At 47.4% G+C, this 25,030-nt stretch overlaps 1 protein-coding gene across 1 annotated transcript in view; it reads left to right on the top strand.

The window, feature by feature from the left end:
* LOC119108259 (soluble guanylate cyclase 88E) overlaps positions 1–25,030 on the top strand; it is a 76,416-nt gene that overhangs the window by 15,086 nt on the left and 36,300 nt on the right. The window contains exons 3-4 of the mRNA XM_037231839.1: positions 2,276–2,430; positions 22,179–22,387. Of these exons, the coding sequence (XP_037087734.1) occupies positions 2,276–2,430; positions 22,179–22,387 (364 nt within the window). The remainder of the gene's footprint in view (positions 1–2,275; positions 2,431–22,178; positions 22,388–25,030) is intronic.

The following is a 25,030-nucleotide window of genomic DNA, read 5'->3' as shown; positions in this document are numbered from 1 at the left end:
CGCGAAATGGAAGGGTGTGGGCATGACCAGTTTTGACTGCCTGCCGCACCACATCATGTTTTGCTCATCCAATTCTTATTGATGTTTCAACCAAGTTCTGTTATTGCGCTATGATACATCTTTGAGTGAGAAGTATTCTAGTGAAAAAGTAACCAGTGTCCCGAGGGAAAGAGAGACGTAACCAGTGTTTCGAGGGAAAGAGAGACGTAACCAGTGTTTTGAGGGAAAGAGAGATTAGCAGATGCATTGCAGGCAGCTTTGCCAGTCGTTTCACCGTCTGCCTGCCATCGACATCTATCATCCCTGTGCTCGCCCGTGATTCTTTGCCATGACGCCAGAATGTGCAGCCGTGTTCTCGGCTGTAGATTTCGCTGCCATAAGTCTCGAGTGGCCATTCAGTTTATGACATCTCGATGATGGTGTTTGGAGGAGGCGACATCAACTACGTGTGGCAGGATATGGAACATCTCATCCCGAACCCGTCCGCGTTGGGTTGGAAATCAACTGCGGAAATCTGAGGCGATGTTGTAAGATCGGGGTGGGGGGGGGGGGATCCGTCGAGGATCGCAAGGGCACGCCAGCCACGTAACTTATTCCCGGATCAGCTGTTGTTGACATGTCCGGAGCGACGATTCTGGGAGCGCGGCTGACTGATGCGGCAATAAAGAACGCGCTGAACTGCAAAAAAGTGGATCTGAGGCGCATGACTGGCTATTTGTTACACATCGCTCCCCAGTTAACATTCTTCCTTCTTAAAAGCCGCCCATGGATTCTAAAACTGCAATGCGTGCTAAGGCCAGTGCCCGTTTGCAGAAGTCAGACATCTGAAGTCGCTAGACGCCATAGTCAGGTCTGCGGCATTGCGTAATTACCAACGACCAACGTTTTTTTGATGATTCTAGCTGGGAATAAGCGGTGCCGTGTACAAGATGCGATGGACTAGGACTACGACGTACCACCAATCTGGTGCTATCTAGCTACGTAGTATCACTCCACCACGGCGTACAGCTCTTGAAAGTTGATGCCACTTGAGTTACTGTATCGAAACGTAATGACGGACCTCGGTGCTTCTATGAGGACTGGCACACCGCAGCGGGTGACGCAGATGCTTCCCAAGGATCAAACAGGGACAAAGGCAGCATGCCTTGGATGCAGTCCTAGCGGATCAGTCCCTCAAACCTTTGCTCCCCAGCGTAAGTCAAACCGGCCAAGCTAGGTCACCGAGAGCCGGGGCTCAAGAAAGCGGCACTTGGCTCCACGCCACAGCATCCGGCGACCTTGGAACGCGGCCGGACGGGAACACGCTCCTGATTGTGATTGCCCTCCGTGAAGGCGCTGAATTAAGTGAACCACATAAACACAGACGCGACTCAGAGAAGCACAGCAAGGGGTATCACGCACGGACTTGTCATCGAGTGCTGAATTCCGGTGCTGAGTGCTGGACGACCGCTCAGACACGCAGCAACCAATGACGTGATTAAGCCCCCATTACAGGCGGCTGGAATTCCACACATCCTGGAACCCGCCGACATTTATCGGCGCGAGGGTAAAAAGCGCGATGGAATGACCGCATTTCCGTTCGCCCATGATAAGAGTTTGGCATGGGAGACGACATGCATCAATACGTTTGTCCCCTCTAACCTTGTCCCCTCCGCGATAAACGCTGGCGCCACAACTAAAAAAGCCGAATGCCGAGAGGAAGAAAATACCTGACTCTCACTCAGTCATTTCCGTTACAAGCAGTCGCAAGCAAAGCTGGCGAAGCCTGTCGCCCATCGACGAGAAAGTTTGTTGAAAGTCTTGGGGCTGGGCTGGCTTCTCGGCGGCCGATCGACGGGAGAGCGCCTGGCTCTGGCGGCGTCTGGCTGCTGTCATGGTCCGAGGGAACGCAGCGTTCACTCAGTGACGTTCGCTTAATCCAGACTCGAAAAGGAAGGACCTGTGCACGCCCCGACCTAAGAGAATAAGACAGTGATACGGGCAAGAGCGTCAGCCTGGAGGACTTCATGCGGCAGAGGAAAGCAGGTTGGCTGATGGGCGTCTGTGAGAACTAGGCTCGGTTTGCTGGTACGGTCGCCTGATACACAGAGAATTAAGCCATTTGCCACTAATATCCAAAAACCGTCGTACGCATGCGCACTTGGGTACGCGCGTATATCGTGCCAGGGAGCCTGTGTGCTGGTGGTACAGGATATGTGTCTGACCCAGATAACTAAGCTGGAATTTACAGTATTTGTGCTGCGAGTCACACACTCACTTGCTCTTTTCATTTCAGGGCTGGACAATCTCCATGAATACCTCAAGTTTTCATACCCAAGGATGCGGCCTCCGTCCTTTTTTTGTGAGAGCGAAACCGCTTCAGGAATGGTGCTTCATTACCGAAGCAAACGGAAAGGGTACGGATTTTACACCATGGGACAAATTAAGCAGGTGAGGAGTTTTCCCGCACGCATTTCAAAGACAAAATGGCGTGTGGTTGTCTATAAAGGTCTAATTTCACCAAAGCAAACACGATACAACGTTGCATGATTTTCTTCAGTCATTAGTTTGAGAAATGTTTCTACTTCACTACATACGCATGATACCAAGCAGCAGCTTTTTTGCGTTGCCCACTGTTTACATTCTAGGCAGCGTTAGGCGCAATCATCCGACGATGGGTATTTGCTCATCAAAAAATTTACAACAGATGGTAAACAAGAAGTGATTGATGTTTCAAGTAGTTGCTAGAGCTTTTATAAAATCGTGTTCAATTTTCTCCGTGGACAGAAAGCAAAAAATCCGATTTGTATATCCCTTCTGGTTTCGGGTCGCGGAGTGGAGAGCGAGAGAGGGAGAGGAAGAGGAAGAGTGAGAGAGAAAAGGAGAGAGAAAGAGAGAGGAGCGAGAGGGAGGCAGAGGTGGAGAGAGAGAGAGAGAAAAGATGGAGAGAGAGACGACGTAGAAGCGAGAGAGAGAGGAGGAGAGAGAGAGAGAGAGAGAGAGAGAGAGAGAGAGAGAGAGAGAGAGAGAGAGAGAGGAGAGAGAGAGAGAGAGAGAGAGAGAGAGAGAGAGAGAGAGAGAGAGAGAGAGAGAGAGAGAGAGAGAGAGAGAGAGAGAGAGAGAGGAGAGAGAGAGAGAGAAAAAAAAAAACCTTCCAGCCTTTCCTGACGTTTTCCCGGGCAAACTGCTGACTGGAGAAGATGCGTGATTACAAACATTATTGAACTTAGTCCCACTTTGAAGAATGTCATTTCTCGTGCTTGTAATGTTGCAATAAAACATTTGGACACGTTTTGACCTCCATAAAACGAAATAGATCCATCCGAAATTTTTTGTCTCTCACAGCGTTGTGAGAGCGAAAATGACCATTGCAATCTAGGAGGCAATAGCGATCCGGGCTCGATCTTATTTCCTAGCTCAGTCGAGATCCGAGCTCGGTCTTATTTCCTAGCTCAGTCGCAATCCTAGCACCTGGCCAGCAACGAACCTGAGCAAAGATGAAATTTTTGTTTGCGCAGTTGCCTTTGTTCACTGCAGTAAGGCTGTGACATGGCTAGCACGCCGCGATACTTATACAACACTGGTCTGCGCAATGATGGCATGAAGCGGTTGCCATGACTACCGCGCCGCGATGTTGGCGCACCACCGGCAGAGACGCGTAAATCGCTGAGGAGAGGCGAGGCGGCTGAAGCCTCCCAACTCCCGGAAATTTACACACTTCAAAGCGTCCGCACATGTTACAATAGCATTACTCACACGTCAAAACTTTTACTCCGCATGATATCGCTTTCACTAACAGCTCCTCCACGGTCAAATCTTGTGGGCGGCTGAACTTTTGAAGTCATAAGTCACTGACGACCCGACTGCTACATACAAAACTTAGCGCCCCATGCTCGGCAGCAAACGTGAGACGACTTAAAGTTCTACGAGAAATGTCTACGTCCATAACTCCTACGTGGTGGACCATTGAAGTCTACTCGAAAAAGGACAACTTTGCCTTACACGTACGGACCAGTTGTGTGCTTGGGCAAGAAGTTCTTTCCTTAAAAGTTATGTGATTTTATGCAAGAACATAACCTTAACAAATGGTCAAGTTCTTTGCCCATAGAAGCTCTCTGAACAGCAGTAATGGCAGTCAGAAACTTTCCTCAGCAGTTCTGACAGGTAACAGAAATGTAGCGGCAAAGCTTTACCCGAAGCCAATTTTTTTACCGAGCTCTGAAGCAATTTACAAACTCAGGACAGTTCTTGGTACATACTTTATTGGTTTAGTATGCGTGCATAAAGAGGACATCATAGTCACAAAACAAATCACGTCACCGATAATGCACTCCTGCTGCATGCGATGGAACCCAAAAGGGACCCAGGGTCCAAAAAATGCATTTATCACTCTTGAAATGAACATCTTGTACATATATCGTATTTTCTGGAGAAGAAAATACCGTTGATAATCAGGCCGCAGTGAAAGCATTCCATGTTACCTAGTCAATATAACAAAATTGATAATGGCGGAAGTCATAGTTTTTTTCCTAAGATGCAATTTTCAAATAATAAGGACTAACGCTGTACATTTAGTGATGAAACAATGCTCACGACCTTTACACAGCCGTGCAATACCGTTTTATCCACGAGCGGACCGTTCAGCTACTGCAAGCGGTAGACACCACGCGTGTCTCGAAATCAAGAAAAAGCATAATGTCAGCGTTCATTTAAGAGCATTGTTCCTTATTTGAAGATATTGGTACAGATGTGAGAAATGATGAAATAAGCTCACTTGTAACTATTGGTTTGTTTTTAAGTACAAAAGGCTTTCCTAGATAACACAGTGACACTTTTTAGTGAATATGCTCCTCAATGCGTTGCCGCTTGATTCTGTCATGGAATGTTTGTATTGTATGCGTCAGAGAGGCTGCTAGAATGGCCGTGCGAAATTGCCACCGAAGTGGACAGGTTGACCCACTAGTGGCACTTCAATTTGTTGAGAGGTGCCGTGCTAATCGGTGCGTTCCGTATATAAATCTGATATCATTGTGTGCACGTGTTTTGGCGGTTTCTCGTGATGTTCTTGCACATTTGTTCATTATTTTGTATTCCTTTCTTGCATTCACATACCCTGGCTATGGCGATATTCTTAACGTATTCGATTCTCGTTCCTGTATTCGTCTTGGTGGATACCACTGCTTAAGTTCCTTGATAAATCACCACGAAATTTCATTCGTATCCGAAGCTATTATGATACGGATCACCTCGGTACCGAACCAATTAAAGCATATTCATGCCAGACATTGTGATAACGTATGCCGGACACGAATAGCCCAAAGAAGAAATATTTTCCGCGGTCTTGAACGGTCCGCAGAATGCACCACGTCGCTTATGAAGTGGCAGCATTCGTGCGACGTTTCTATTTTGTCATATATGTCCTGGATGACCTTGAAAAAGTCTGCACGAAATATTCCGCACTAGTTCTCGGCGTCAAGATCAGGAACCAGAGTTTGAAGTTTTGAAAAGGGTTGAGCTGTAAACTACGCTAGACGATCGTTAAATTGGTTATCTCAGTTCAAAACCCCATACAAATGCGGAGGCTCCCTTTTATTGGGTGTTTCACATTTGTTTGGGGTTTGAACTGAATATAATTTTTAAAAACATTTTATGCAGTTCACAGCCCTGCACCACTTAAGGCCTACAACCATCTAGTTTCTGAGCGACCCGCCCACGAAGATGTGCATAATATTCGTACAGCCTTATTCAAGGTAGGTCAGGCACATATGACGCTGTCACAACGTTATTCAAATCGAGTCACACCATAGGCCATGCGACAATAAAGGCCAGGAGAAGTATTATCGTCAAGCCGTTGTTCAAAGCTGGCGTCCGTGAGAACGTTTTCCAAATTAAGTGGACGTCAGTTGGCTCTCAATCATTATTGAACAAGCTGTACAAACTTCAATCAGGAATCACATTTTGTGTTACATAATACAACAATTTGGGCATGACTGCTAGTTACAGAGTGTAATCTGTATACGCAAATACAGAGTGTAATCAAATAACTTAAGCACAGAACCATAACCGAGCGTTTGCATGCGAGTTAACACGTGAAACTCACGAAAAAATACGCAAGAGCATCACGATAAAGGGTGAGAACACCAAAACACCCTGACGTTTGGCTCATCGAACAGCTCCATTGAGTACGTGGGTGGCAATTTTACACGGCTAGTTTGGCAGCACCCCAACGTGATACAAATGTTCCATGGTGCAATCAAAGAATGACATATCGAGAAACATATTAACTTAATAGAGCAATTTCATTGCCTGAAGCAGTATGTCACACTTTATTATACCGCTATTTACTTCATCATATCTGATGCTTGCTCTAAGGTGTTCAAACGTCGAACATCCCCGCCAAGGTTGCGGCTTGAAGTCATTCGTGACGTCACTGGGAAGTAACTGAATAGGCTATGTGCTTAGTATAACCTAATGCAATATCGTGATGTTACTGGAAAATAAAACAAATAGGTTAAGCGAATAATGTAGGCACCACAACCAACTGGACTAAACTGAGCTGAACAAAATGAAACGAAACAAAACGAAATGAAACAAAACGGAAAGAAAGCAAGCGAAATCAACTTAACATCACCTAACTTTACCCAGGGATCAAGTTACTGCGAATTGACCACTCCCGGGTTCAGCTATTGTTCTCAGCCGCCGCGCGCGGACCTCCTGCCATCTTGCGGGAGATTTATCGTCGTAAGCAGTGGGCTGCACGCGGACACCCGTCACCAGTGTTCCACTTCGGCTCAGTCGATTAGTAATTTAGAATAAGTTGCGGTGCGACTGCCTGGCGGATTAACAAGCCAGCGTACGCGCGCGAGCAAAAACGAATCCAGCCGCCGCTTAAGGGAATGGATGGAAAACGATCATCCATGGTAATCAGAGCTGGGAGCGATGGTGGCGTCTGATGCGATTTCGGCAGGCGACCCGCAGAAGAGAGACACATATGGGCAGAGGCTGGTGGCCATACAATGTGGATGTCTGGGGTACGGAATCGGACTGCTGATTGTGGGAAGGGTAATGGGGCAGGAAGGAGGGGGCAACGTTGTGTTACGGCTTCGGGGGTACCAGGTGGCTGGCCGGCCAAGGGTGGCGAGAGGGGGCGCGGTTTTGCGTACCAGTATGCATTTCTCTTTTGATCACATCAGGTTCACATTCTACTCAAAGTACACCTCTCCCGATCCACCTATGAACTCAACGTGCGGGGCAAGGAGCGTGACACGCCCCTGCCGCTGAGCCCCCTCCGCCCCCAGGTTCACGCGCCCCTGACGTGATGCCAGATATATGACCCACGATATGTACATAAATATATGATACACGATACCCGCCACGAGACACCACAGAACAGATGCTCCATCGAAGTAATTATCATTGCCGACAATGTCAATCGTTAAGACTGGAATACAGCCGCCGAATGCCAATTCACGTTGTCAGTATTGGTGTAATTACAAAACGCTCCGCGCAGGTGGATAAATGCCAGATTTTAGTCATTTGCAAAAGTGGAGTAGTAAAACACAGCGCGGCAAAGATGAAATAAACACAAGAAATGGTACAGACAACCAGCCAGGGATATTATGGAGCGAATTCGCATAGTTCCCGTGATCTAGCCGCCGTACAGAAACATGTCTGGTTTGGGCGGCGGTAGCGGCCGGTTGTAAGAAAGCTTTTCAGGACTGGAGCTTCGCCTAGGTTTCTGGGACAAAAGGCTTCGTGAAGCTGAACTTAAGACACAGGGACGTACTTTGAGCATTTTCTGGTTCTGTCTGTTCGCACTCTTCCCACACGGCGCAGTGACCTCACACAGCACGTGAGGCTGCATTCGCAGGAAGGTCTGCAACATCAGCGTCAGCCCGTTCCCGTTGCAGTAGAGGCCCGCCACTGCTCTGTACTATTGCGTGTTTTCCACAAGGGCAAGCAGGAGGAAAAATATTGATAACCTGGGAAAGAAAACAAACATTTCATGACGCCTGTTTTGACCTAACAAAGCCCAGATTTCAACTATCAAATTCTGTGATTGATTTAAATCAGACAAGCTTGCAAATATGTGTGGTGCATACCTGAGTTGTAAATGGCACCAGGACTAAAAAATCACCGATACATTACAGAGTATACTCATTTGTGTTTATGACACCTGATCTGTCCGCAGTGCGCAAGCACTGTGAATGCGGCAGGAATCTGGTCAGGAGTATTCTTAGCTCACTATCACTATCCCACCTAGACCTTAAGTCAAAGTTAAGCCAAGTGCCTCACCTTTAGTATATCTCTGGCTTACAAGAGACATCTGTCTATGTTCTTACACCACGTACTGGTCACAATACCAAGGTGGGGCGAGTGCTGCACACTACATTTAATTTAATTCGAGAAAATAAACACGCAAACGGAAAGCAACAATGATAAAATAATGTTCGTTTACATCCTCTAATGCCGAGAAAACACCGGATTTCGTCAGAATCATGGAAACACCATGAAAAGGCGCACTACAAACGCTCGATACCACCAACAGGCAGCGTGTGGCCACCCGTGTTCGCAGCCCGGCCGTTGTCCGCTCCTCACTGACATTTTCCTCGCTAGATGGCAGGGTTAGTCGCGCTGTCGCTGGAATGCATCGGGTGGCCAATTCCGTTAGAACTCATCCCTTCCTAACCCTACCCACCCTTACTTAGCCTAACACAAGTTTAGAGGACCATAGCACACCAGCTAGGACCGAAGCGCACCAGGACTGGTGCGCTATGGTCCTCTCGCAAAACGACTATGCATTTTGATCTAGACAAGATCTAGCATTCGCATTAGATTTAATTGATTGACAACTGATGTGGTTACACACGGGTGGGCATAGCGTATTAGCCGTTTGTCCGATTTGCCTCATGATATAAATCAAATGAGACAGTGAGCAGAGTTAAAACTTTCTTGAAAACACGAGACCGGGTCATGGGTGTTACGTTCAGAGTTTTCGAGATATCTTGACTTTGCAGATAGCCTACGGTGTAAAATAACCCGGGCATCTTTTGGGGTGTGAATGGTTGAAATCCATACCATAAAACTTGCGAAAAAACTAAAAAACAGGCTAGCTTAAGTAAGCTTTTGCAAATTTAACGTTGTTTAGAGAACTGCATAAGCTTATGATGTAAACCAGAATATATTTAACCGTACATTCAAGACAGGTTTTGGTGTATATAACCTTTCTATCAGACTGTTGGTTGTTGAGAATTGGATGCTTTATTTGTCATATGGTTGTTGGGATACTCTGAACAACACGGTATTACTCTTTTGAATTGGTATGTCATCTGTCTACAAAAATTATGCATCCTTTGGTGTCCGATTTCTTTCCAGAAATGAATAACAAACTGGTAAATAACAAAAACAAACAAATGTACGCATTGTGCCAATAATTCAGTTCTCTTTTGTTTTCATTGGAACACAAGATCGTAAAAGATAATAAGTCGCTGTTTCACACATAGGCACGCATGGCGCATGGTTTGATAATTGAAACTTCGCAATCCGTGGAGTGACTTGGACAACAAGTCCAAAAACAATTGTCTGGTTATGTGGCTATAACAGTTGAACTGCGCCAGAGCAGACCCGCATTTTGACACCTGGAATTTTCCCTCATCGGCCATCCAAAATCGGTAAGCTTCTCGGCGAGGCGTGGGACAGCAAGCAAGCCGGCCGTGGCCAGGCACTCCCCCTCCCAACACGACAAGACCATTAGGGCGAAATGAGCCTGGAAGGTTGATACCGGTCCATCAGAACCTACGCCCGGCCGTCCCGCAACAGCAGAAGAGCGCCTGGTGGTAAACTGATCCGGGGAATAGAGAGGCGTGCGATAGCTGACCAGGCGCGGTAAACGGCTATCCTTACAGACCTCCACACGACAGCGGCCTATTTTGTTCGTTTCGAACCGCCACTTCAAAGGCGGATACCTGCTACCGGCCGGCCGGACAGAACTGAACTGGCCGAACAGACGCGCAGGACCCGCCGGCGGCAAGAACAGAGAGCGGACGGGCCTTCCACCACCGCGAACGATCGCAACGCCCGAGTTCTGCACCCAGGGCACGTCGTGGGTATGTCCCTGGAATGGGAGCAGACCGGCTCAACAACGTATTGGGTGAAGAGGACATTCCGGCCACACGATTGGACCACTCGGAAAAACGAGGGCGGGCTGACCCAGTTCCAACAAATCACGAAAAAACATCTACTATGATGTTGGTCACCATGATCTTTGAAAGGTCAAACAAGGTCACTGCCCTTCAATGAGCATGTGACCTTTTACTTGAAACAGGTATCTAGGTTCTGGGGACACTTTGGAGACCAACTTCGAGTTTAACCTTGTTTGACGTCATTCGACCCGCAGCGCATGACCTCAATGACCCAAATTTTGGCATAAGTGAATTCACGTACAGTCCAATACATTTTGTGAATTTGGTGTCTCTAGCCCTCTTAATTCCTGAGATCTCAGGGGGTCGAATTGACCCCCCACCCGAGCGACGAGTATCCCACCGATTTGGTTAGAGGATTATATATATATATATATATATATATATATATATATATATATATATAGATTATCTTCAAATCTGACTGTCTAGATAGGAATTAAGACGCACCACATCAGAGCGTGTTAATCCAAGCCTCCAAACTTCAATCGAACGGGCAGATTTTGAGTTGGTTCTCGCCATACTCCCTTCTTACGAGGGATTAGTCGCATAAGGATCGTAAAGGGAATATGCGTGGGACACGCCCGAGCAATACGGCCCGGATAGGATCACAAGTCCGGGGGATGCCAAACAACCGCAATCCTGCTCTTACACAGATGCGTCTTTGATGGGTGGCGCGGCTTGAAGACCGGCTGGTTTTGTACCTTTTGAGCTAGGGAGACGGTCGGCTCGTCCCGCTTCTTCTTCGCTTGACCTCCGCGTGACGGCAGGAGGAGCCGTAGGCTATATGACATGGCCAGGACCACTTCGGACCACCTGGAAGTCATGCTTATGCATCAGCAGTAACTGGGTCTGTCCGTTGGTGCGTAATGTGTGCACACGCGATCTCGTGTCTCGGTCGCTTTTTTGTTCCGCATCTCTATGGCCCGGACTGCCAAATAGTCCCTCATACGTCTAAGTGCTCGCCGTATTCATATTGGCATACGCGATATGATAATTAGCCCATCCAGCTATGCCATTCGAAGACGTCAAGCCAGCTACGCCCAGTAACAGATACAAGCGCAAGTGCATGTGCTTGATGCTGTTGCAGCGGAAACGTTTTCGCCGTCGCTTAGCTCGGACCACGGCATGTCCATTGATGTGCCTAAATAGGGCCCGCACGTAGAACCCTGAAAGTGCTCTGAGAACTTGCGGACTCAGGGTGCAATTGCACTTACATGTACACTTACAAATGCACTTACACTTGCAAATGCACATGTTTAAAAAAAAATCGCACTTACGTTCACGCTCACCAGGGCCGGAGGAACTATGCTCATATTCTGAGGAGCAAACTCCAAAATGACAAAGTTGGCCCCCTAAGACTAGACAGTGGCCCCTTACAAGCCGGAGCGGGCCCTCCAAGTCAATGAGTGACGCTCTGCAGGTCAGAGTGGGTCTCATCAAGGTCAGAATGGGCCATCTGCGGGACAGAATAGGCCCTTCGCGGTCAATAATGACCCATTTCAGGTTCGAATGGGCCCACGGCAGGTGAGAGTGGAACCTTTGGGTCAGCATGAGCCCTCGTTAAGCCAAAATGAGCCCTTTATAGGCCAGAATAGCCCTCCACAGGCCTGAATAACGCCTCTAGAGGCCAGGTTTGACCCTCCATTAGAGCCCTGAAATTGCTTTCCACTCGGGTTGCTGGGTGATGTTACTGTTTAACAGGAGGTGAAAACAAACACGTAACGCGCTTGTCTGTATAATATACTGTACTAATCAACCTTCAATCGCTACGTTCCACGCCCCAGAGTTCACTGCTCCCTCCTCACCATCGGCGGCCGCTGTTCTGCAGCGCTGTCACCTCCCCCCCCCCCCCCGGCCGCCGCCTGCCCACCCCGGACGCCCCCCCCCCGGCGCCAGCGCGGTGCTCGCACCACAGATAATATTCTTGAAGCATACAAAACTCAACTGTTAACTAACTGCTCTCTATTCCTTCCTCTTTTCAGGCCCCAGTCAACGTCCTCCTGGTCTTGTACCCTGCCCAAGTACAAGTATTCGTTAATTCCAGACTTCTTCACCATCCTGTCCACTGAAGAGTGCATGTTCATGGTGTGATAGTTTCTCTTGGGCGTTAACCAATGTTTTTTTCATATTTTAGAACCGAGTAGTGAAGTCAGGTACCAAGTGACCTTTAGGAACTTCTCTCAGCCCCTCTATAAACAGCACACCATACACCGAAGAAACCACGTTGCAACGATCTTGGCTCAACCGGCATTGAAGACGGCAATTTTTCACAGCGCGGTATAGAATTTAAGGGAACTGGGCCTGCCAGCAATCTTTCTTTTTCAAAAGAAGCAGAGCGCGCAAGATGCATCCAATGGGCGCCTCTCAAACTCCCCCGTAGAGCAACAAATCCTGAGCTCATGACCTACGTCGACTTTTGCGTATGATCTTTGCCAAAACACTTTCACAACTGATGTACCACAGTGCGTTACTCATCCGTCATTCGTCCAGTGTTGAGACCAAAGCTGTCGGATTGCTGCTCGTTAGCGAATTCAGCTAAAAAAATGGGTACCAAATGAATCGGAAGGTGCCACAGCCTCCCGTGCAATAAACTACTGATGGTTCTTGGAATCCTGTCCTTATCAACGATTAGGCGGTGATGTAGAAGAACTACGGGAGGCATCAGTGTTAGCAGGCCTTCGTCGGAGGCCAGCGGTCTATACGCGTATCTGATCTGGTTCAGCGCGTTGGTGGGACTGCGCCACCGTCTTCAGGTTTGTCCACCATCACTTGGCGGACGGCGATACACTTAAGGGAGAACTGAAAACCAGATAATAACTTTCGTCCTGATTCGCAGTTTTTGATAACACGGACTGGGGGGGGGGGGGAGTATGTGACCCACTGCCGTCCCTAGACTAAGAAGAGATGGAGCCCCGCGGAAAATCACAGTGGGCTGTTCTATGCGAGATCTCGCAATCAGTAATAAGTTGTGTGTTGCTAGGTTAAAAATTAATCCCATTAGGCCGGGTCGAAGGGAAAGTATTCCTAAAATTAAAGCTTTTCGGGTTTACATGTCCATATGTATAGGACCTTATCTTGCGACACGAAACTTCAACAAACGTACTCATTATTTAATTCTGAGTACAATGGTATGTAATCGTATATGTTTTCAGCAAACGTTTACGATGCAGGGCTCCGTCGATGTGATAGTGGCAGCCCGCTGGACGCGTCCGCGGAATCGTCCGTTGCCGGTCTCTGTCCGCCGAGCGAGTGGGACGTCGTGCAGTGTTCATAACAATCCAACATTTCTCGGAGACCAGAAAATATATGCGCGCGTTTCGTTGTCGAAGCACGCGCAATAGATGCCGCAAAGGCCACAAAAATTGGGATCAATTGCGCAACACACCGGGGAGGTGCCTTTCATGGATGTCAATGTGGATTCTTATGTGAGGGTCACGCCCCCCCCCCCCCCTCCCCCGTGTTCAGCTGCTACCCCCATGTTCATTTCTCCCCAATATTTTGAGTTCAAATATTACGAAAAAGTAGTAAGGAGTTGCCCATCACTCAAAGACAATCTCCTTTCATCCTTCCTCGAAGTGGCATCGCCGTGGAGGGTACAGCTGAGTAATTTGAAGCCACAACCTCAATTTTGTATCCTCATTTCAGCAATTTCTTTAGACATTGGGATGAACCGTTTTATAATTTGATTAGTTTTGTTTTCTCCGTTAAATGTGGGCCCAGTGTCTAAACTTTTTGTGGCGCCTTTTTCCGTGACTAAACATGAAACTCACGCCACTGATTCGTGGCTGTAAGACCGTATAAGACGAAAAATTGGGTAACAAATTTTTACTCTGGTGCGACATCCATAGTGGAGGTTATGTGTCCAATTCAGTTAAAACGTGAGAAACCATGCAAAGAAAACAAAAATTTTCTCGGGACAGATTTTTACCCCGATTCCGTGCTGATCGTAGTTGATAGCCACCACTCCTAACTCACCATCTCATTGTAATGCATCTTCAACATGCCCACTTTGCTCGGTCCTTTATCCAAATAGCACGAAAGGACCTTTGCCGTGTCATGCGACCCCACCACTGTCGGGTGCCCTATAACCAGGCCTTTACTATCATGCCAAGGGCTAAATCCCTCGTTAGCGAGCTCAGCGTTCAGCGCTGTACCGGAGCTGGGCTTCCCCCCCCCCCCCCCCGCCCCCCCGCCCCCCCCCCCCGCAACCCCCCCTCTGACAATTGATGTCTCTGCGTGGCAACATACACTCTTTTTGCAAGCATTTTACGCATTGCAGTCGACGGGCTCGCAGACAGGCGATGTCGGTAAGTTGCTTCTTCACTGACTATTTTTGGCAAAAGATATAACATGCGACGTAAAGCGCAGTCATGTATAGTTCAATTCAGATAAATATATAACACCATGAATTGGAACAGTGGTATTGGTTTTGACAGCCTCACGCTTTAGGAATAATATTGGGAGAAATATTGGGCTTCGTCTGGAATTACGAGGCCAACTTATTACGTGTAAATATAGCTGCGTTTATATACCATTTTAGGTGATTCAACGATTTGGCATTATCTCAGACTTTCAAGCTGCGAGGGTTTAAGGTGCATCGCTGTGTGCATTAGATAATCATACCACTTAACAACGCGCAATCTTGCCCATTTAACACAAGCTTATTTTGTAGGCTGGTAAGTTACCACATTGTTATGCCGATTAAGAACCAGCCTACACCCGTCCGTCCATCCGTCCGTCCAACAATTGGCCCATGTATCTACTCAGCGTGCTCTTGAAGATCTCGGAAAAGGTAGCCTGCACACAAATAATGGAGTTTTTGAATGCGGCAACGCTGCTGCAGTCATCCCAGCATGCCTATTGGCCACACCACTCGACCGAGGAGCTCGCCCCAGTCCAGCGCCTGGTCACCACCACCGACGACGGTCCTACATCCCCGGTAACGACGATCGATTTGTCAAAGGCGCTCGATAGCGTCGACCACGACGTCCTACTCACCAAGCTGTCTTGGTATGACGTTACCGATGTGGGATGGTTCAGGAGTTATTTTATTGATCGAGGGCAGGTGGTGCGTAGAGGACGGCGCACTCTCCTCATGTCATGAGGTTTACCCCAGTGCTCATCGGCCCAACTTTGTTAATTTTGTTTACTAACGATCTGTATGAATACCTGATTCATGGCCGGTTTATCACCTACGCTGATGACACTATGCACGTGTGCTGCGCGCCCCCTGACGAAAAGAATCTCGCCGACCTCAAAGCCAGGACTGCAACTTACCACGCGTGAGCTTCAGGACTGGCTCAGCGCCAATTCTCTCCAAATGAATCATACAAAAACTGCTTTTTGCTCGTGGGCGTCAAATCAAGATTGATAAAGTCAGCTTTCTTCCAGTTTGAAGTAAACAGTTGACTGTGTACGCCTCAGGTAGCATAAAGATAATCGGCGCCATAGTTGACTCTGGTCTGCCATGGGGTACCCATGCCTCCTGTGGCGCGAAAAAAATGCAGTGGCATTCTCGTTTCTCGGCACAAATTCCGTCATTACTTCACTTCAGATCTTCTCAAGGCGCACGTGTTCCCTCACATCAAGTACTGCTTGAGTGGGTTGGGGCGACCAAGAGTCAACTACACAAAGTTAAAAAAGTAATCATTTTTGCTGCAAGAGCGATTACCGGCTCAAAAAGCGCCATCATATACCTTCGGCTCTAAATTCCCCTGGATGGCCGAGGATTGAGGCCATGGTGGCGCACCGCGACGAAGTCAAAGTGTTAAGAGTTCTGAAGGAGGTAGGCGCGCCTCATGAGGTCCGCGCGCTCTTTGCGCCACGCGCCGCTGTTTCCATCCGCGCGCCTCGGAAAGAGGTGGTCTGCGCCTGCGCAGACACCAGCTGACCACCACACAGGGTGCATTTTTGCATCGAGCCGCAGCTGTCTGGGACCACCTGCCATCTTACGTCTGTGATGCCTAAACACTGAATACGTTTAAGACCGCCATACGTGGTGTAGTTCTTTACCACTGACCACTGAGCTCTGCCCAAAGTGCATTGATAGATCTGTTCCAGCTCTTTGACCATTGCTCGTATGATTTTATTGTACCATCGTCCGCGTCTTTTTATTGTATACCTGTTATGTGTGCCTACTTATGCTGCGCCCGCATGTAGCTTGAAAATGACCTTGACCTGAAACCGTAATGGCCACAATGTGGATGGTTCCCGATATACTGATACATGAAATTAAAATGATTTGCATGCTATTGCATACATTTATTCAGCGGAAAATTACGCGCATCCCAGGCAACAACAATTATGTAGTAGGCATGCGTGTGGCCATCCTATGAATGGCATGTGCATTATGGTAGATAATGCATTTAGTATGTAAGCATGTATTATGGTATGCATTTTCTATACCACTGTTGCAACAAGCTCATCCTCAATTGCTTACAGCGCGTACTTATGTGTTCAGTTGAAACAGTTTTCTTCTGGCTTCAATCCCACACAACTATTGGTCAATGCGAATTGTTCATCATAAGTTACTGAACACATCTGAGTGATGCTGAGTATTGTTGATTATGATTGTGCTGTTGATCACAATTGCTCATGCCATGGGATAGTTGGATTGAATTAAGTGCAATTCAACGTCAAATTCCGCACAAAATGTTCGCGCGCCGCTCGCAGTTCACGCAAAACTATAGCTTAAATTGAAAAATTTCTTACACGAAAGGCGCTTCGACCTAAATCCAAAGACAAAAATTAAATTGGATTAGATTGTTAAGTTAACGAAATGGCTTGGACCCTGAACCCCGTAACTGGGTCAATCAATGGGAAGATGTTTACTGACCCATAGAAAGGAAACATGTATGTTTACCTTAAAGAGCAGTGCGCATACCAACGCTACAGCACCCCATATCCGCGTAAGATGAAGTCGTGCATGCTTTTACGGCCAGGCAATACGTAACAGCTAAGTGGATAAACGATGCGATGCATTTTACGACACGAAAAGGTCTGAGAGGTTGAACTGAAGGACTCCGAAGTACGGCAATGGCCGAAGTCCTTCATGACTATCTATTTATCCCCTTCCCCCACACACAAAAATACGTGCCGCCGCCTACGGCCGCCATAAAAGATAAAAGTGTGTCTTCATTGCCCTGAGGGAACCTCTAAATGGCAGCCATTACTTTCGGATCAGTAGGGGCACTTGCCGCCAATGCCCCCTACCCTCTGGATCCGTCCCTGCAGCACTGTTATGAAGCTTAAATTAAAGACGATTTTTTAAAATGCTACGCATGAGATAAAATGGAGGATGGGTGGCCGTGGTGCCCTTGGTTAGGTTAGGTTAGCTTAGGTTAGTTTTTTTTATTATAAACTGTCGTTATTATATCGTTATTATATCGTATCGTATATCGTTTGTCGTTATTATAGGTTAGTTAGTTCGCACCTTGGTTTGCCCCCCATCATTTACAAAAAATTGACACCCCTGGTGCTTCCATAAAACTTTAGGGCAGGGCTCACACACCCTACGCATGAGGGCGAGGGTTCACATGTTAAATAATAAAAAGTGTACTAAAAACAGCTTGGAATTTCCACGTAAAACACAATCAAGTACAATCAATTTAAAGAATAGTGTTCGTGTGAAAGAGTTAGTTAGTTTTCCGGAGGATCATCGACTTGATTCGAAAACAGACTTTGAAAAGGAAGGGTTTCTATTAGCCAAAGAGTTGCAAGGCAAATGTAAAATAGGCGATTGGAAGGGCGGCGTCGCGCACTCCGAAGTCGTCGTCTTCGTCGTCCTAAACGCTGGCGCGGCTCGCGTCGAGCCGCGCCGTCGGAGCCTGAACGTGGACTGATAGGCATAGACCGTGTGTCCCTGCCCGCGTGTTCCATAAAGCCACGTGGTCCGCATATGGGCTCCAGATGGTGGGGACCAATCGGCAGAGGGGCCGCTCACACCATCGCGGAGACGCCGCCGCCGCGCCGACAGCGACGGCCCGTTTGCTCGCTTACAAATAGCATGTAAAGACAATAATTACTAACGTCCCTATTTCTCGTAGAAAACCAAAAGAATAGAGAGATTTGGCATGCAGCCGAAATATCAATGCATTTGTGTCTCCATCTTCCTGGCCATTCTACGAGGAACAAGGTCATAAGCATCATTCTCCTTGTTTATTGTACTACGTTCCTTGCAAATGCAGGCAACAACTTACGAAAGAATAGCCTCGCAACTCTATTATCAAAATCAGGGAAATGATCTCGGGATTTGCATGCAAATTGTCAAATTGCAGTTGGTATCATTTGGTGTGTTTTAATTGACGTGCGTGCATTTTGTCATAAGAAGGTATACTATCATAAGTTGCGATCGCCCCACATTTGTCCCTAGTACCCTATATAGGTCAAATCAAAATATATATAGATAAGCATGCCAAGGGCCATGAGTGTAACCACCGGGGAAGTTAATATATCCCCAATTTCACGAAAAGGGATCTCCTTGCCTGGGAAATGTACGCACTTTAACGTTTTCCGTCATTACTACTTAAATATACTGGAATTATTGATTTATGTTAGGCTATATCCCTCTGGTTCCCGTTGACCTCTCCAATCAAGGTTCCCCGTCCCCTACCCCCATCACGGAGACGCGGTTATGTTCATGCCTGAGAACACACAAAACGATACAAAAAACGTTTCCCATGATCACGATGGCTATCCAACATTTACTGAAAAGCTATCCTCAGTTTGGCATGGACATACACCTGCGTCAAAAATTAGCTGTTGCATTACAAACCTTTCCGGCTTCCACTACAGACTCTCAATTTTTTAGCCACAGGTATTTCTGTTGCGGCGAGAAATGCAGCAACGTAAATACCCATCGGGGACCAGTCTAGTTGCCACTTCCACGCGCTGCCACTCACTTATCAGACCATGCGTCAAGGCGAACAGAATTGAGACGCACATACAAGCATGAACTTTCATCCCCCTTCCCAGATACTCTCATGATCAGTCATTTTGGTAATAGCTGATGACGCTTGTGACGCAGATGTTTTCGGCATCGGCAGATTCGGATCCCAAAATTGGGACGCCGAAATCGTGACGTGCCGAACATAAGGGCCAATAACTCATTTCTCCTTTAACAGAAAGCAAATATGTTGGGTTCAAAATGTTGTGCAAGCATGTTAGTCTCAAGTTGAATTCCTAGGCGATAAATGATAATATAGACGCTCTCCGATTTCAAGTGGGTGTCGACATCAGTTGGAGAGTGCGTGTTCACCTTTCGGATACTTTTGTCCGACACACCTGAGAAATAAAAAGTGACCATCAACTGTCATTAAAGTCACAAAAAGTCACAAAAAATAATAATTTTCGGACTTGGGGAGGCTCTGGGAGACCTGAATTCGCAACCAGAGTAACTGGGATTTATTGTTTATTTGGAACAACCCTGGTCGAAACGAGGGATACATATTTCAACAAAATAGGACGGAACATATTTTTGAACCATTTTGCGACGGTTAGAAAAACGTTTGGAATGTGAATACGAGCCAGCAAACTTTTTGAAAGCAGTGATGCAAAGCACAAGCCGTGTTTTTAAGATGGGAAAACTTAAAATTGGTTTCAGGTCATTTTGCTCCTCATTTTTGGGGAGAGCCCTGGTATTTCTGTTGATTTGGCACCAATGTGGAAGCATCATTTTATTACCGTTACAATAGCTAAGCACTGAAGACACATACAAACTTTCCATAAGCCACCAAATAAAGGCTTATCTCCAGGTCTGGGAAGGCCCTGGGGTGGGCTGGCGCTTCGTGAATGTTGCGATTTTCATCGTTGTCACATTGAAACGTGTTGCCATCGTTGTCACACATGTATTACCATGCAATCTAGGAACCTGGTGAAGCCCCTGAGGAGAAGCATTTAAATTGATGTTAAAAAACAACGTGATTAATTGTGGATTTTCACCCAAGTCTCCTGACTGCAAGACGCTGCCATACGAATTGGGGAGGGGGGGGGGGGCAAGCCAGCTGCACAGAAAAACCTTGCTGTTGTCTCGGGCGGCCTATTAAGCTACGACAGCGGCTGTCGCGTGCCCATTGATGCTGGTTGACACTGACGGATACGTCTAAATATATTTTGCTGGGAGGACCACTAGCAGACACTCGCGTCTCAACACCAATGCATAGTCGTCTACTGCCAAATGAGCGCGGCGGTGTGCACTGGAGAAGACAGTGCCCGTTACAATGCCGGACGTTTTCGGCGCTTGCGGCCAAATTATGGCGTAATGAGGACATGTATTTTGGTTGAATGCTGTTCACCGTGAGCCGGGCTTTGCGACGGTGTCATCTGCATGGTCCCAGCTCGCCCCGTTCAGGAGCTAACGTGTTGTACTTGAGAGTGCTTTGGAAAATCCCGACAGATGTGTCTTCACGGTCCACTGCTGGTGTCGCCACGGTTCGGACCGTGTTGGGCCGATGGGTGATTTGTCGGTGGCACACGCGCCTGCACGATGCACTCAGTTCCAAGTTGTTATCTGCTCGGGCTGCCAAAATCTGAAGTCAATCGTGAAAAACGGCTGAAGGCTGTTGAATCCACGGTTTGCGCACGAGCATTCGAGCGTACGCGCACCTCAGCAGTCATCGATTCCCGGTTCCGTCTGTACAATCGTCAGTTCCTTTCCCCGTATAAATGTGTTGATTCTGTTTCACTGCGACCTTTCGTTACTGAGCTGCGAGCCGCATGTGGTCAAGCGTTTCCGTCGAATTTTACGCTCCACGTGTTTAGCCAACGGCGCACGTGTGCACGTACTGACGGCGCCCGGCCGGTCGGATGTCGTCCGACCCTGCTGTGTTTGCCGCGCACGACATTTCACACAAAAACCTGTGACTGGTTTGGAGGTGTGAAGGCTATGAGCTGTGAGCTGCTACAAGCTATGCGATCTGAACCAGTGAACCATTTGAACCAAAAAAAAAACATCGAACATTTGAACAAAAAAAAAAACATTGAACATTTGAACAAAAAAAAAAATTGAACATTTGAACCAAAAAAAAGGTTACGAGCTATGAACTATTTTAAGTTATGAGCTTTGAGCAATTACAAATTTAGATAAAACGACCTCATCGATAAAGAAGACGATTTTGGGGTGGGGGTGGGGGGGAGGCGATCATGTACAAGATAATTATGTGAAGCCAGATATATCCTTTTATCTGCACATGACTCAGATCTGACAGCAATGCACCCAATATCTGACAGTCGAACGCTTGTTGGCCGTTACACAATAATTTAGCGTGCGGTTAAACAAGAGGAAATCATTGGCGAGTGTTAGCAACCATTCTGATGCTGAAATACGCCGATCGAAATGTTTTATAGGTATGTTTTATCGCAGTAAACTAGACTATGAGACTTAACTAGGCATGCTCCAGCTCGTTCCATATGCTTACTGGTAGCGCGTAATGATATGCTGACAATCGATTACTAATTGGAAAATTGTTATGATTTTCTAGCCTTTTACCAGAGCCCTGAAGAAGTCTCACGTGAATTCAGAATCAACAGGAGGGAGGATTTATAATCCCAAAACAGAGCACCACAAATGATTTTAGGTTAGTGAACTATGATGAACTTTTGATGTAGGCATGCCATTTATAAGTCAAGGAGCGACACCACCAGGTGGGAGGTGAATTAATCCAGCGAACTACCATAGAAGGCCACGTATAACCAACAGTCAGAATTAAGGTACGTCTTAGGTCAATACCCGTGATGACCTTAAAATATTACCTGCAGGGGAGCGCATATCAGATATGACAATATCAGGCATAACTATCCGACATGAAAGCGAAAAAGAACGAAGTAGTTCGTCGGAAATATGTAATCGCTCATCTTCAGCAACGAACAGGCCCAAAACACAACAAAACACATGCTGGTGGGATCTGAGTGCGGTGCTTGAGGACAGACCCCTAGACGTTCGGTTATGCTACAGAGGAACTTGTTCGCACTTGCTAACTCCCCACCGCTCATTTCGGGCAGGTGGCGCGGCACTTCTACGACACCGAGATGAAGATCGAGCTGGTGCGCGAAGACTCCTTCATGGACTCGTTCCACGTGACGTTTCAGCTGACGTTCGACAACCAAGCTTACCGCGAGGCGCACTCGTTCCAGCTGGTGCGGGACGAGCAGAGCCTGCCCATCAGAGCCAGCATCATCTTCGAGCTGTTTCCATTCTCCATTGCCTTCACGTGAGATGACACTGTGACCCGATCGGGCTTGTAATAACTGCGAAGCCGCATGTCCCATCGCTGTGATGTCAGCAAGCTCAGCGAGACCGTGGAGCGACATTGTCCCTTTACAGAAACGTCTTCAAATTAAGTTCGTCACATCTTTTCGGATTTTATCCCCCTCCCAAGTCGGCGCTGCCTCCCTCCAGGGCGGTGTTTTGGATCTGTCCGTGGTGGCAGAGCCGCAAGCATTTTCCGGTCAGCCCTCGCAGCGGCAAAGGAGGCAGCTGGACAGCCGGAGACAGCGGAGAGCCGGCCAGAGCCGCTCTGGCCTGGTTGTTTTTGTCCCCGCTCCCCCCCCCCCCCCCCGACTGTGCTCGGATGACAAAAGATGCCCCACTGCGGCCGTCACACCCAGCCGGCTATCGGTATTGCACGGGACGCGCGCCGGAGCGATTGTACCGGACATGGGCCCTCGTTTCCAGGACTCACACCCGTCACGGTTGGTCGCGAATATTGTGATAATAATGAAAAGAAACTCCTACATCGGCTTACCGCGAATCCGCGACCACCTGGGAATAAAAGGAGCCTTCTTGCCCTGGATTTGTGTAATAGCTTCCGAACCGTGCTGGGCTGGTCCGCCAAATAGACGGTGCCAGACAGGTGCTCAATTTCACTCGGTCTGGGTGAACACCCGTGATATAAGGTCAGGTCACTGAGTTTTGACGTCATCAACGAGGGTTTACGGAGCGGTTTTGGCCTCCTCAGGCACAAGTTCACCCTTTGTTTTCTTGTTCTTCATCGCTTCGACGTAATTCATCTACTAGTTGGACTGTCGCATCTGAAACGGCTCGCACGGTGTGTACCTCAGAAACCGCATGTCACCAGGTCACCACCAGAGCTCAAATCAGGTCCCCATCAGCGGTCACGGGAGGCTAACTTCAAAGTGTGGAGCCAACGTGGTGTGTTACGTCTGTTTGTGATGAATTAGTCCGATGACGCGTTGCAGCCGATACATTTCCAAACCAGTCACTATGAGACAGTATATCAACCGGGAAAAATAAAGACGACCTGATTATTACCTGGTATGAACTATACGTGACTTGACCGAGACCCTAGTTAAATCTTGGTATGGTTCTGAGGCACCAGATTACGCTTGTTCGATTGCTGTTTATTGTAATGTTATACAGGCCATATCAATTTGTATATATATATATATATATATATATATATATATATATATATATATATATATATATATTACGCGATAAAAAGTTGGCTTGGTGTAAATACTGTGTTTTAGCCTTTAATCGTATATTCCGCGCTAATTCACCTACGAAGTCGTGGTTGTATATAGTGAAATGAGTTTCATGTATTCAGACAATTTAAAGTGAACATCTTTGTTGAGGTGTGACCAATGCAAGAGAGCGCTATTGATGCATGAAATCTGTCAGTGGCTTAAGATTTTCCAAAGTCCCACGGTTTGGGCTCAACTTGCTTCCGTTAAGTCCTTCAGTGTTGGCTAAGATGTCGGTGCATGACCAGTCCATGCGAGGAGCACTGATAATTTTGTGGTTCATCATTAGCACATCATGTAAGATATGGCACATTCTATCTGCTCAACGTGTCGTTTGCTCTGATGGGTAATTATTTTGATTTTGTGGCTCCTTTGCCCTGGATATTTTCAGAACAATTCCTGGCGGGAGGCACAAGCTCAGATCAAACAGCGTGAGGTTTTCGGTAGAATAAAGTATAATTAGATTTTTAAGTGGTTTTAAGTTAAGTTTAACTCGTTCAGCTTGTGATGCAACGAGTTAGTAGTGACTAACCCGTTGGAACTCGTGATGAATTGCATTGTTGGAATGCAATTCATCAAATGATTTCACTGATTCAGCGGCTGTTTGCGGCTGTTTGACTGATATTGGTTAGTTTCACAAGGCTCTTTTGGGTGGTCCAGCGCAATACGTGGCACTTGTGACCGTGTGATTCGTCTGTTGTATAGGCAGCAGCTGCCCAGAAGCGCTTATTAAACTTAGATCATCAGTTTTATGTCCGGAATCCCAAGACGTCCGAGCTTAACTGGAAAGATGCTAGCTGGAAAGATGCCAACGAGTTCAGCAGAAGTCCCATTAGTCCGAATGCCCAGCTGAGCATAACTTGTATCAGCGGACGCTCTGTCTCCTGCCAAGCTTTAGTGGCGTGCGGATATCCACAAAAAAACATGGGATGACGGGACCTGCTCCTTCAAGGCAATGGTTTCTATGCATCACCATAGGGCGCCAATATCAAGTTTAAGCAAAAGGCCGGTGGGCATTGTCCGCTAAGACTCGCCTGGTGCCTGAGCGTGCGCGAGTGCTCATGTCTCTATGCGAGCCACTCCTACCGGTTCGGGAATCAAATTCTCCCTGTTTCTCCGCCGCCGCCATCTTACGTTCTTCGTGGCTTTGGCGATTGCGGTCACTGTTTCAGTCCATCGGATGGTGTACGGCAGTTATCCCGAGCATGACCCTGCGTGGCTCAGGTCATGGCAACATCATGCTGTTGACCCCAGGACCTTTAAACGTGACCTTGCACAGGTTACTCGAGTTGCCCTGGCGATAACACTGCTTCACTTCGCTGTGACATCTAGGACACGCTGCCGACTGCTGTTCGGGCCTGGTGACG

This window comes from Pollicipes pollicipes, unplaced genomic scaffold (assembly GCF_011947565.3).
Source record: "Pollicipes pollicipes isolate AB1234 unplaced genomic scaffold, Ppol_2.1 Scaffold_6686;HRSCAF=7923_pilon_pilon_pilon, whole genome shotgun sequence".
Taxonomy (NCBI): Eukaryota; Metazoa; Arthropoda; class Thecostraca; order Pollicipedomorpha; family Pollicipedidae; genus Pollicipes; species Pollicipes pollicipes.
This window is presented reverse-complemented; position numbering and strand designations above follow the sequence as displayed.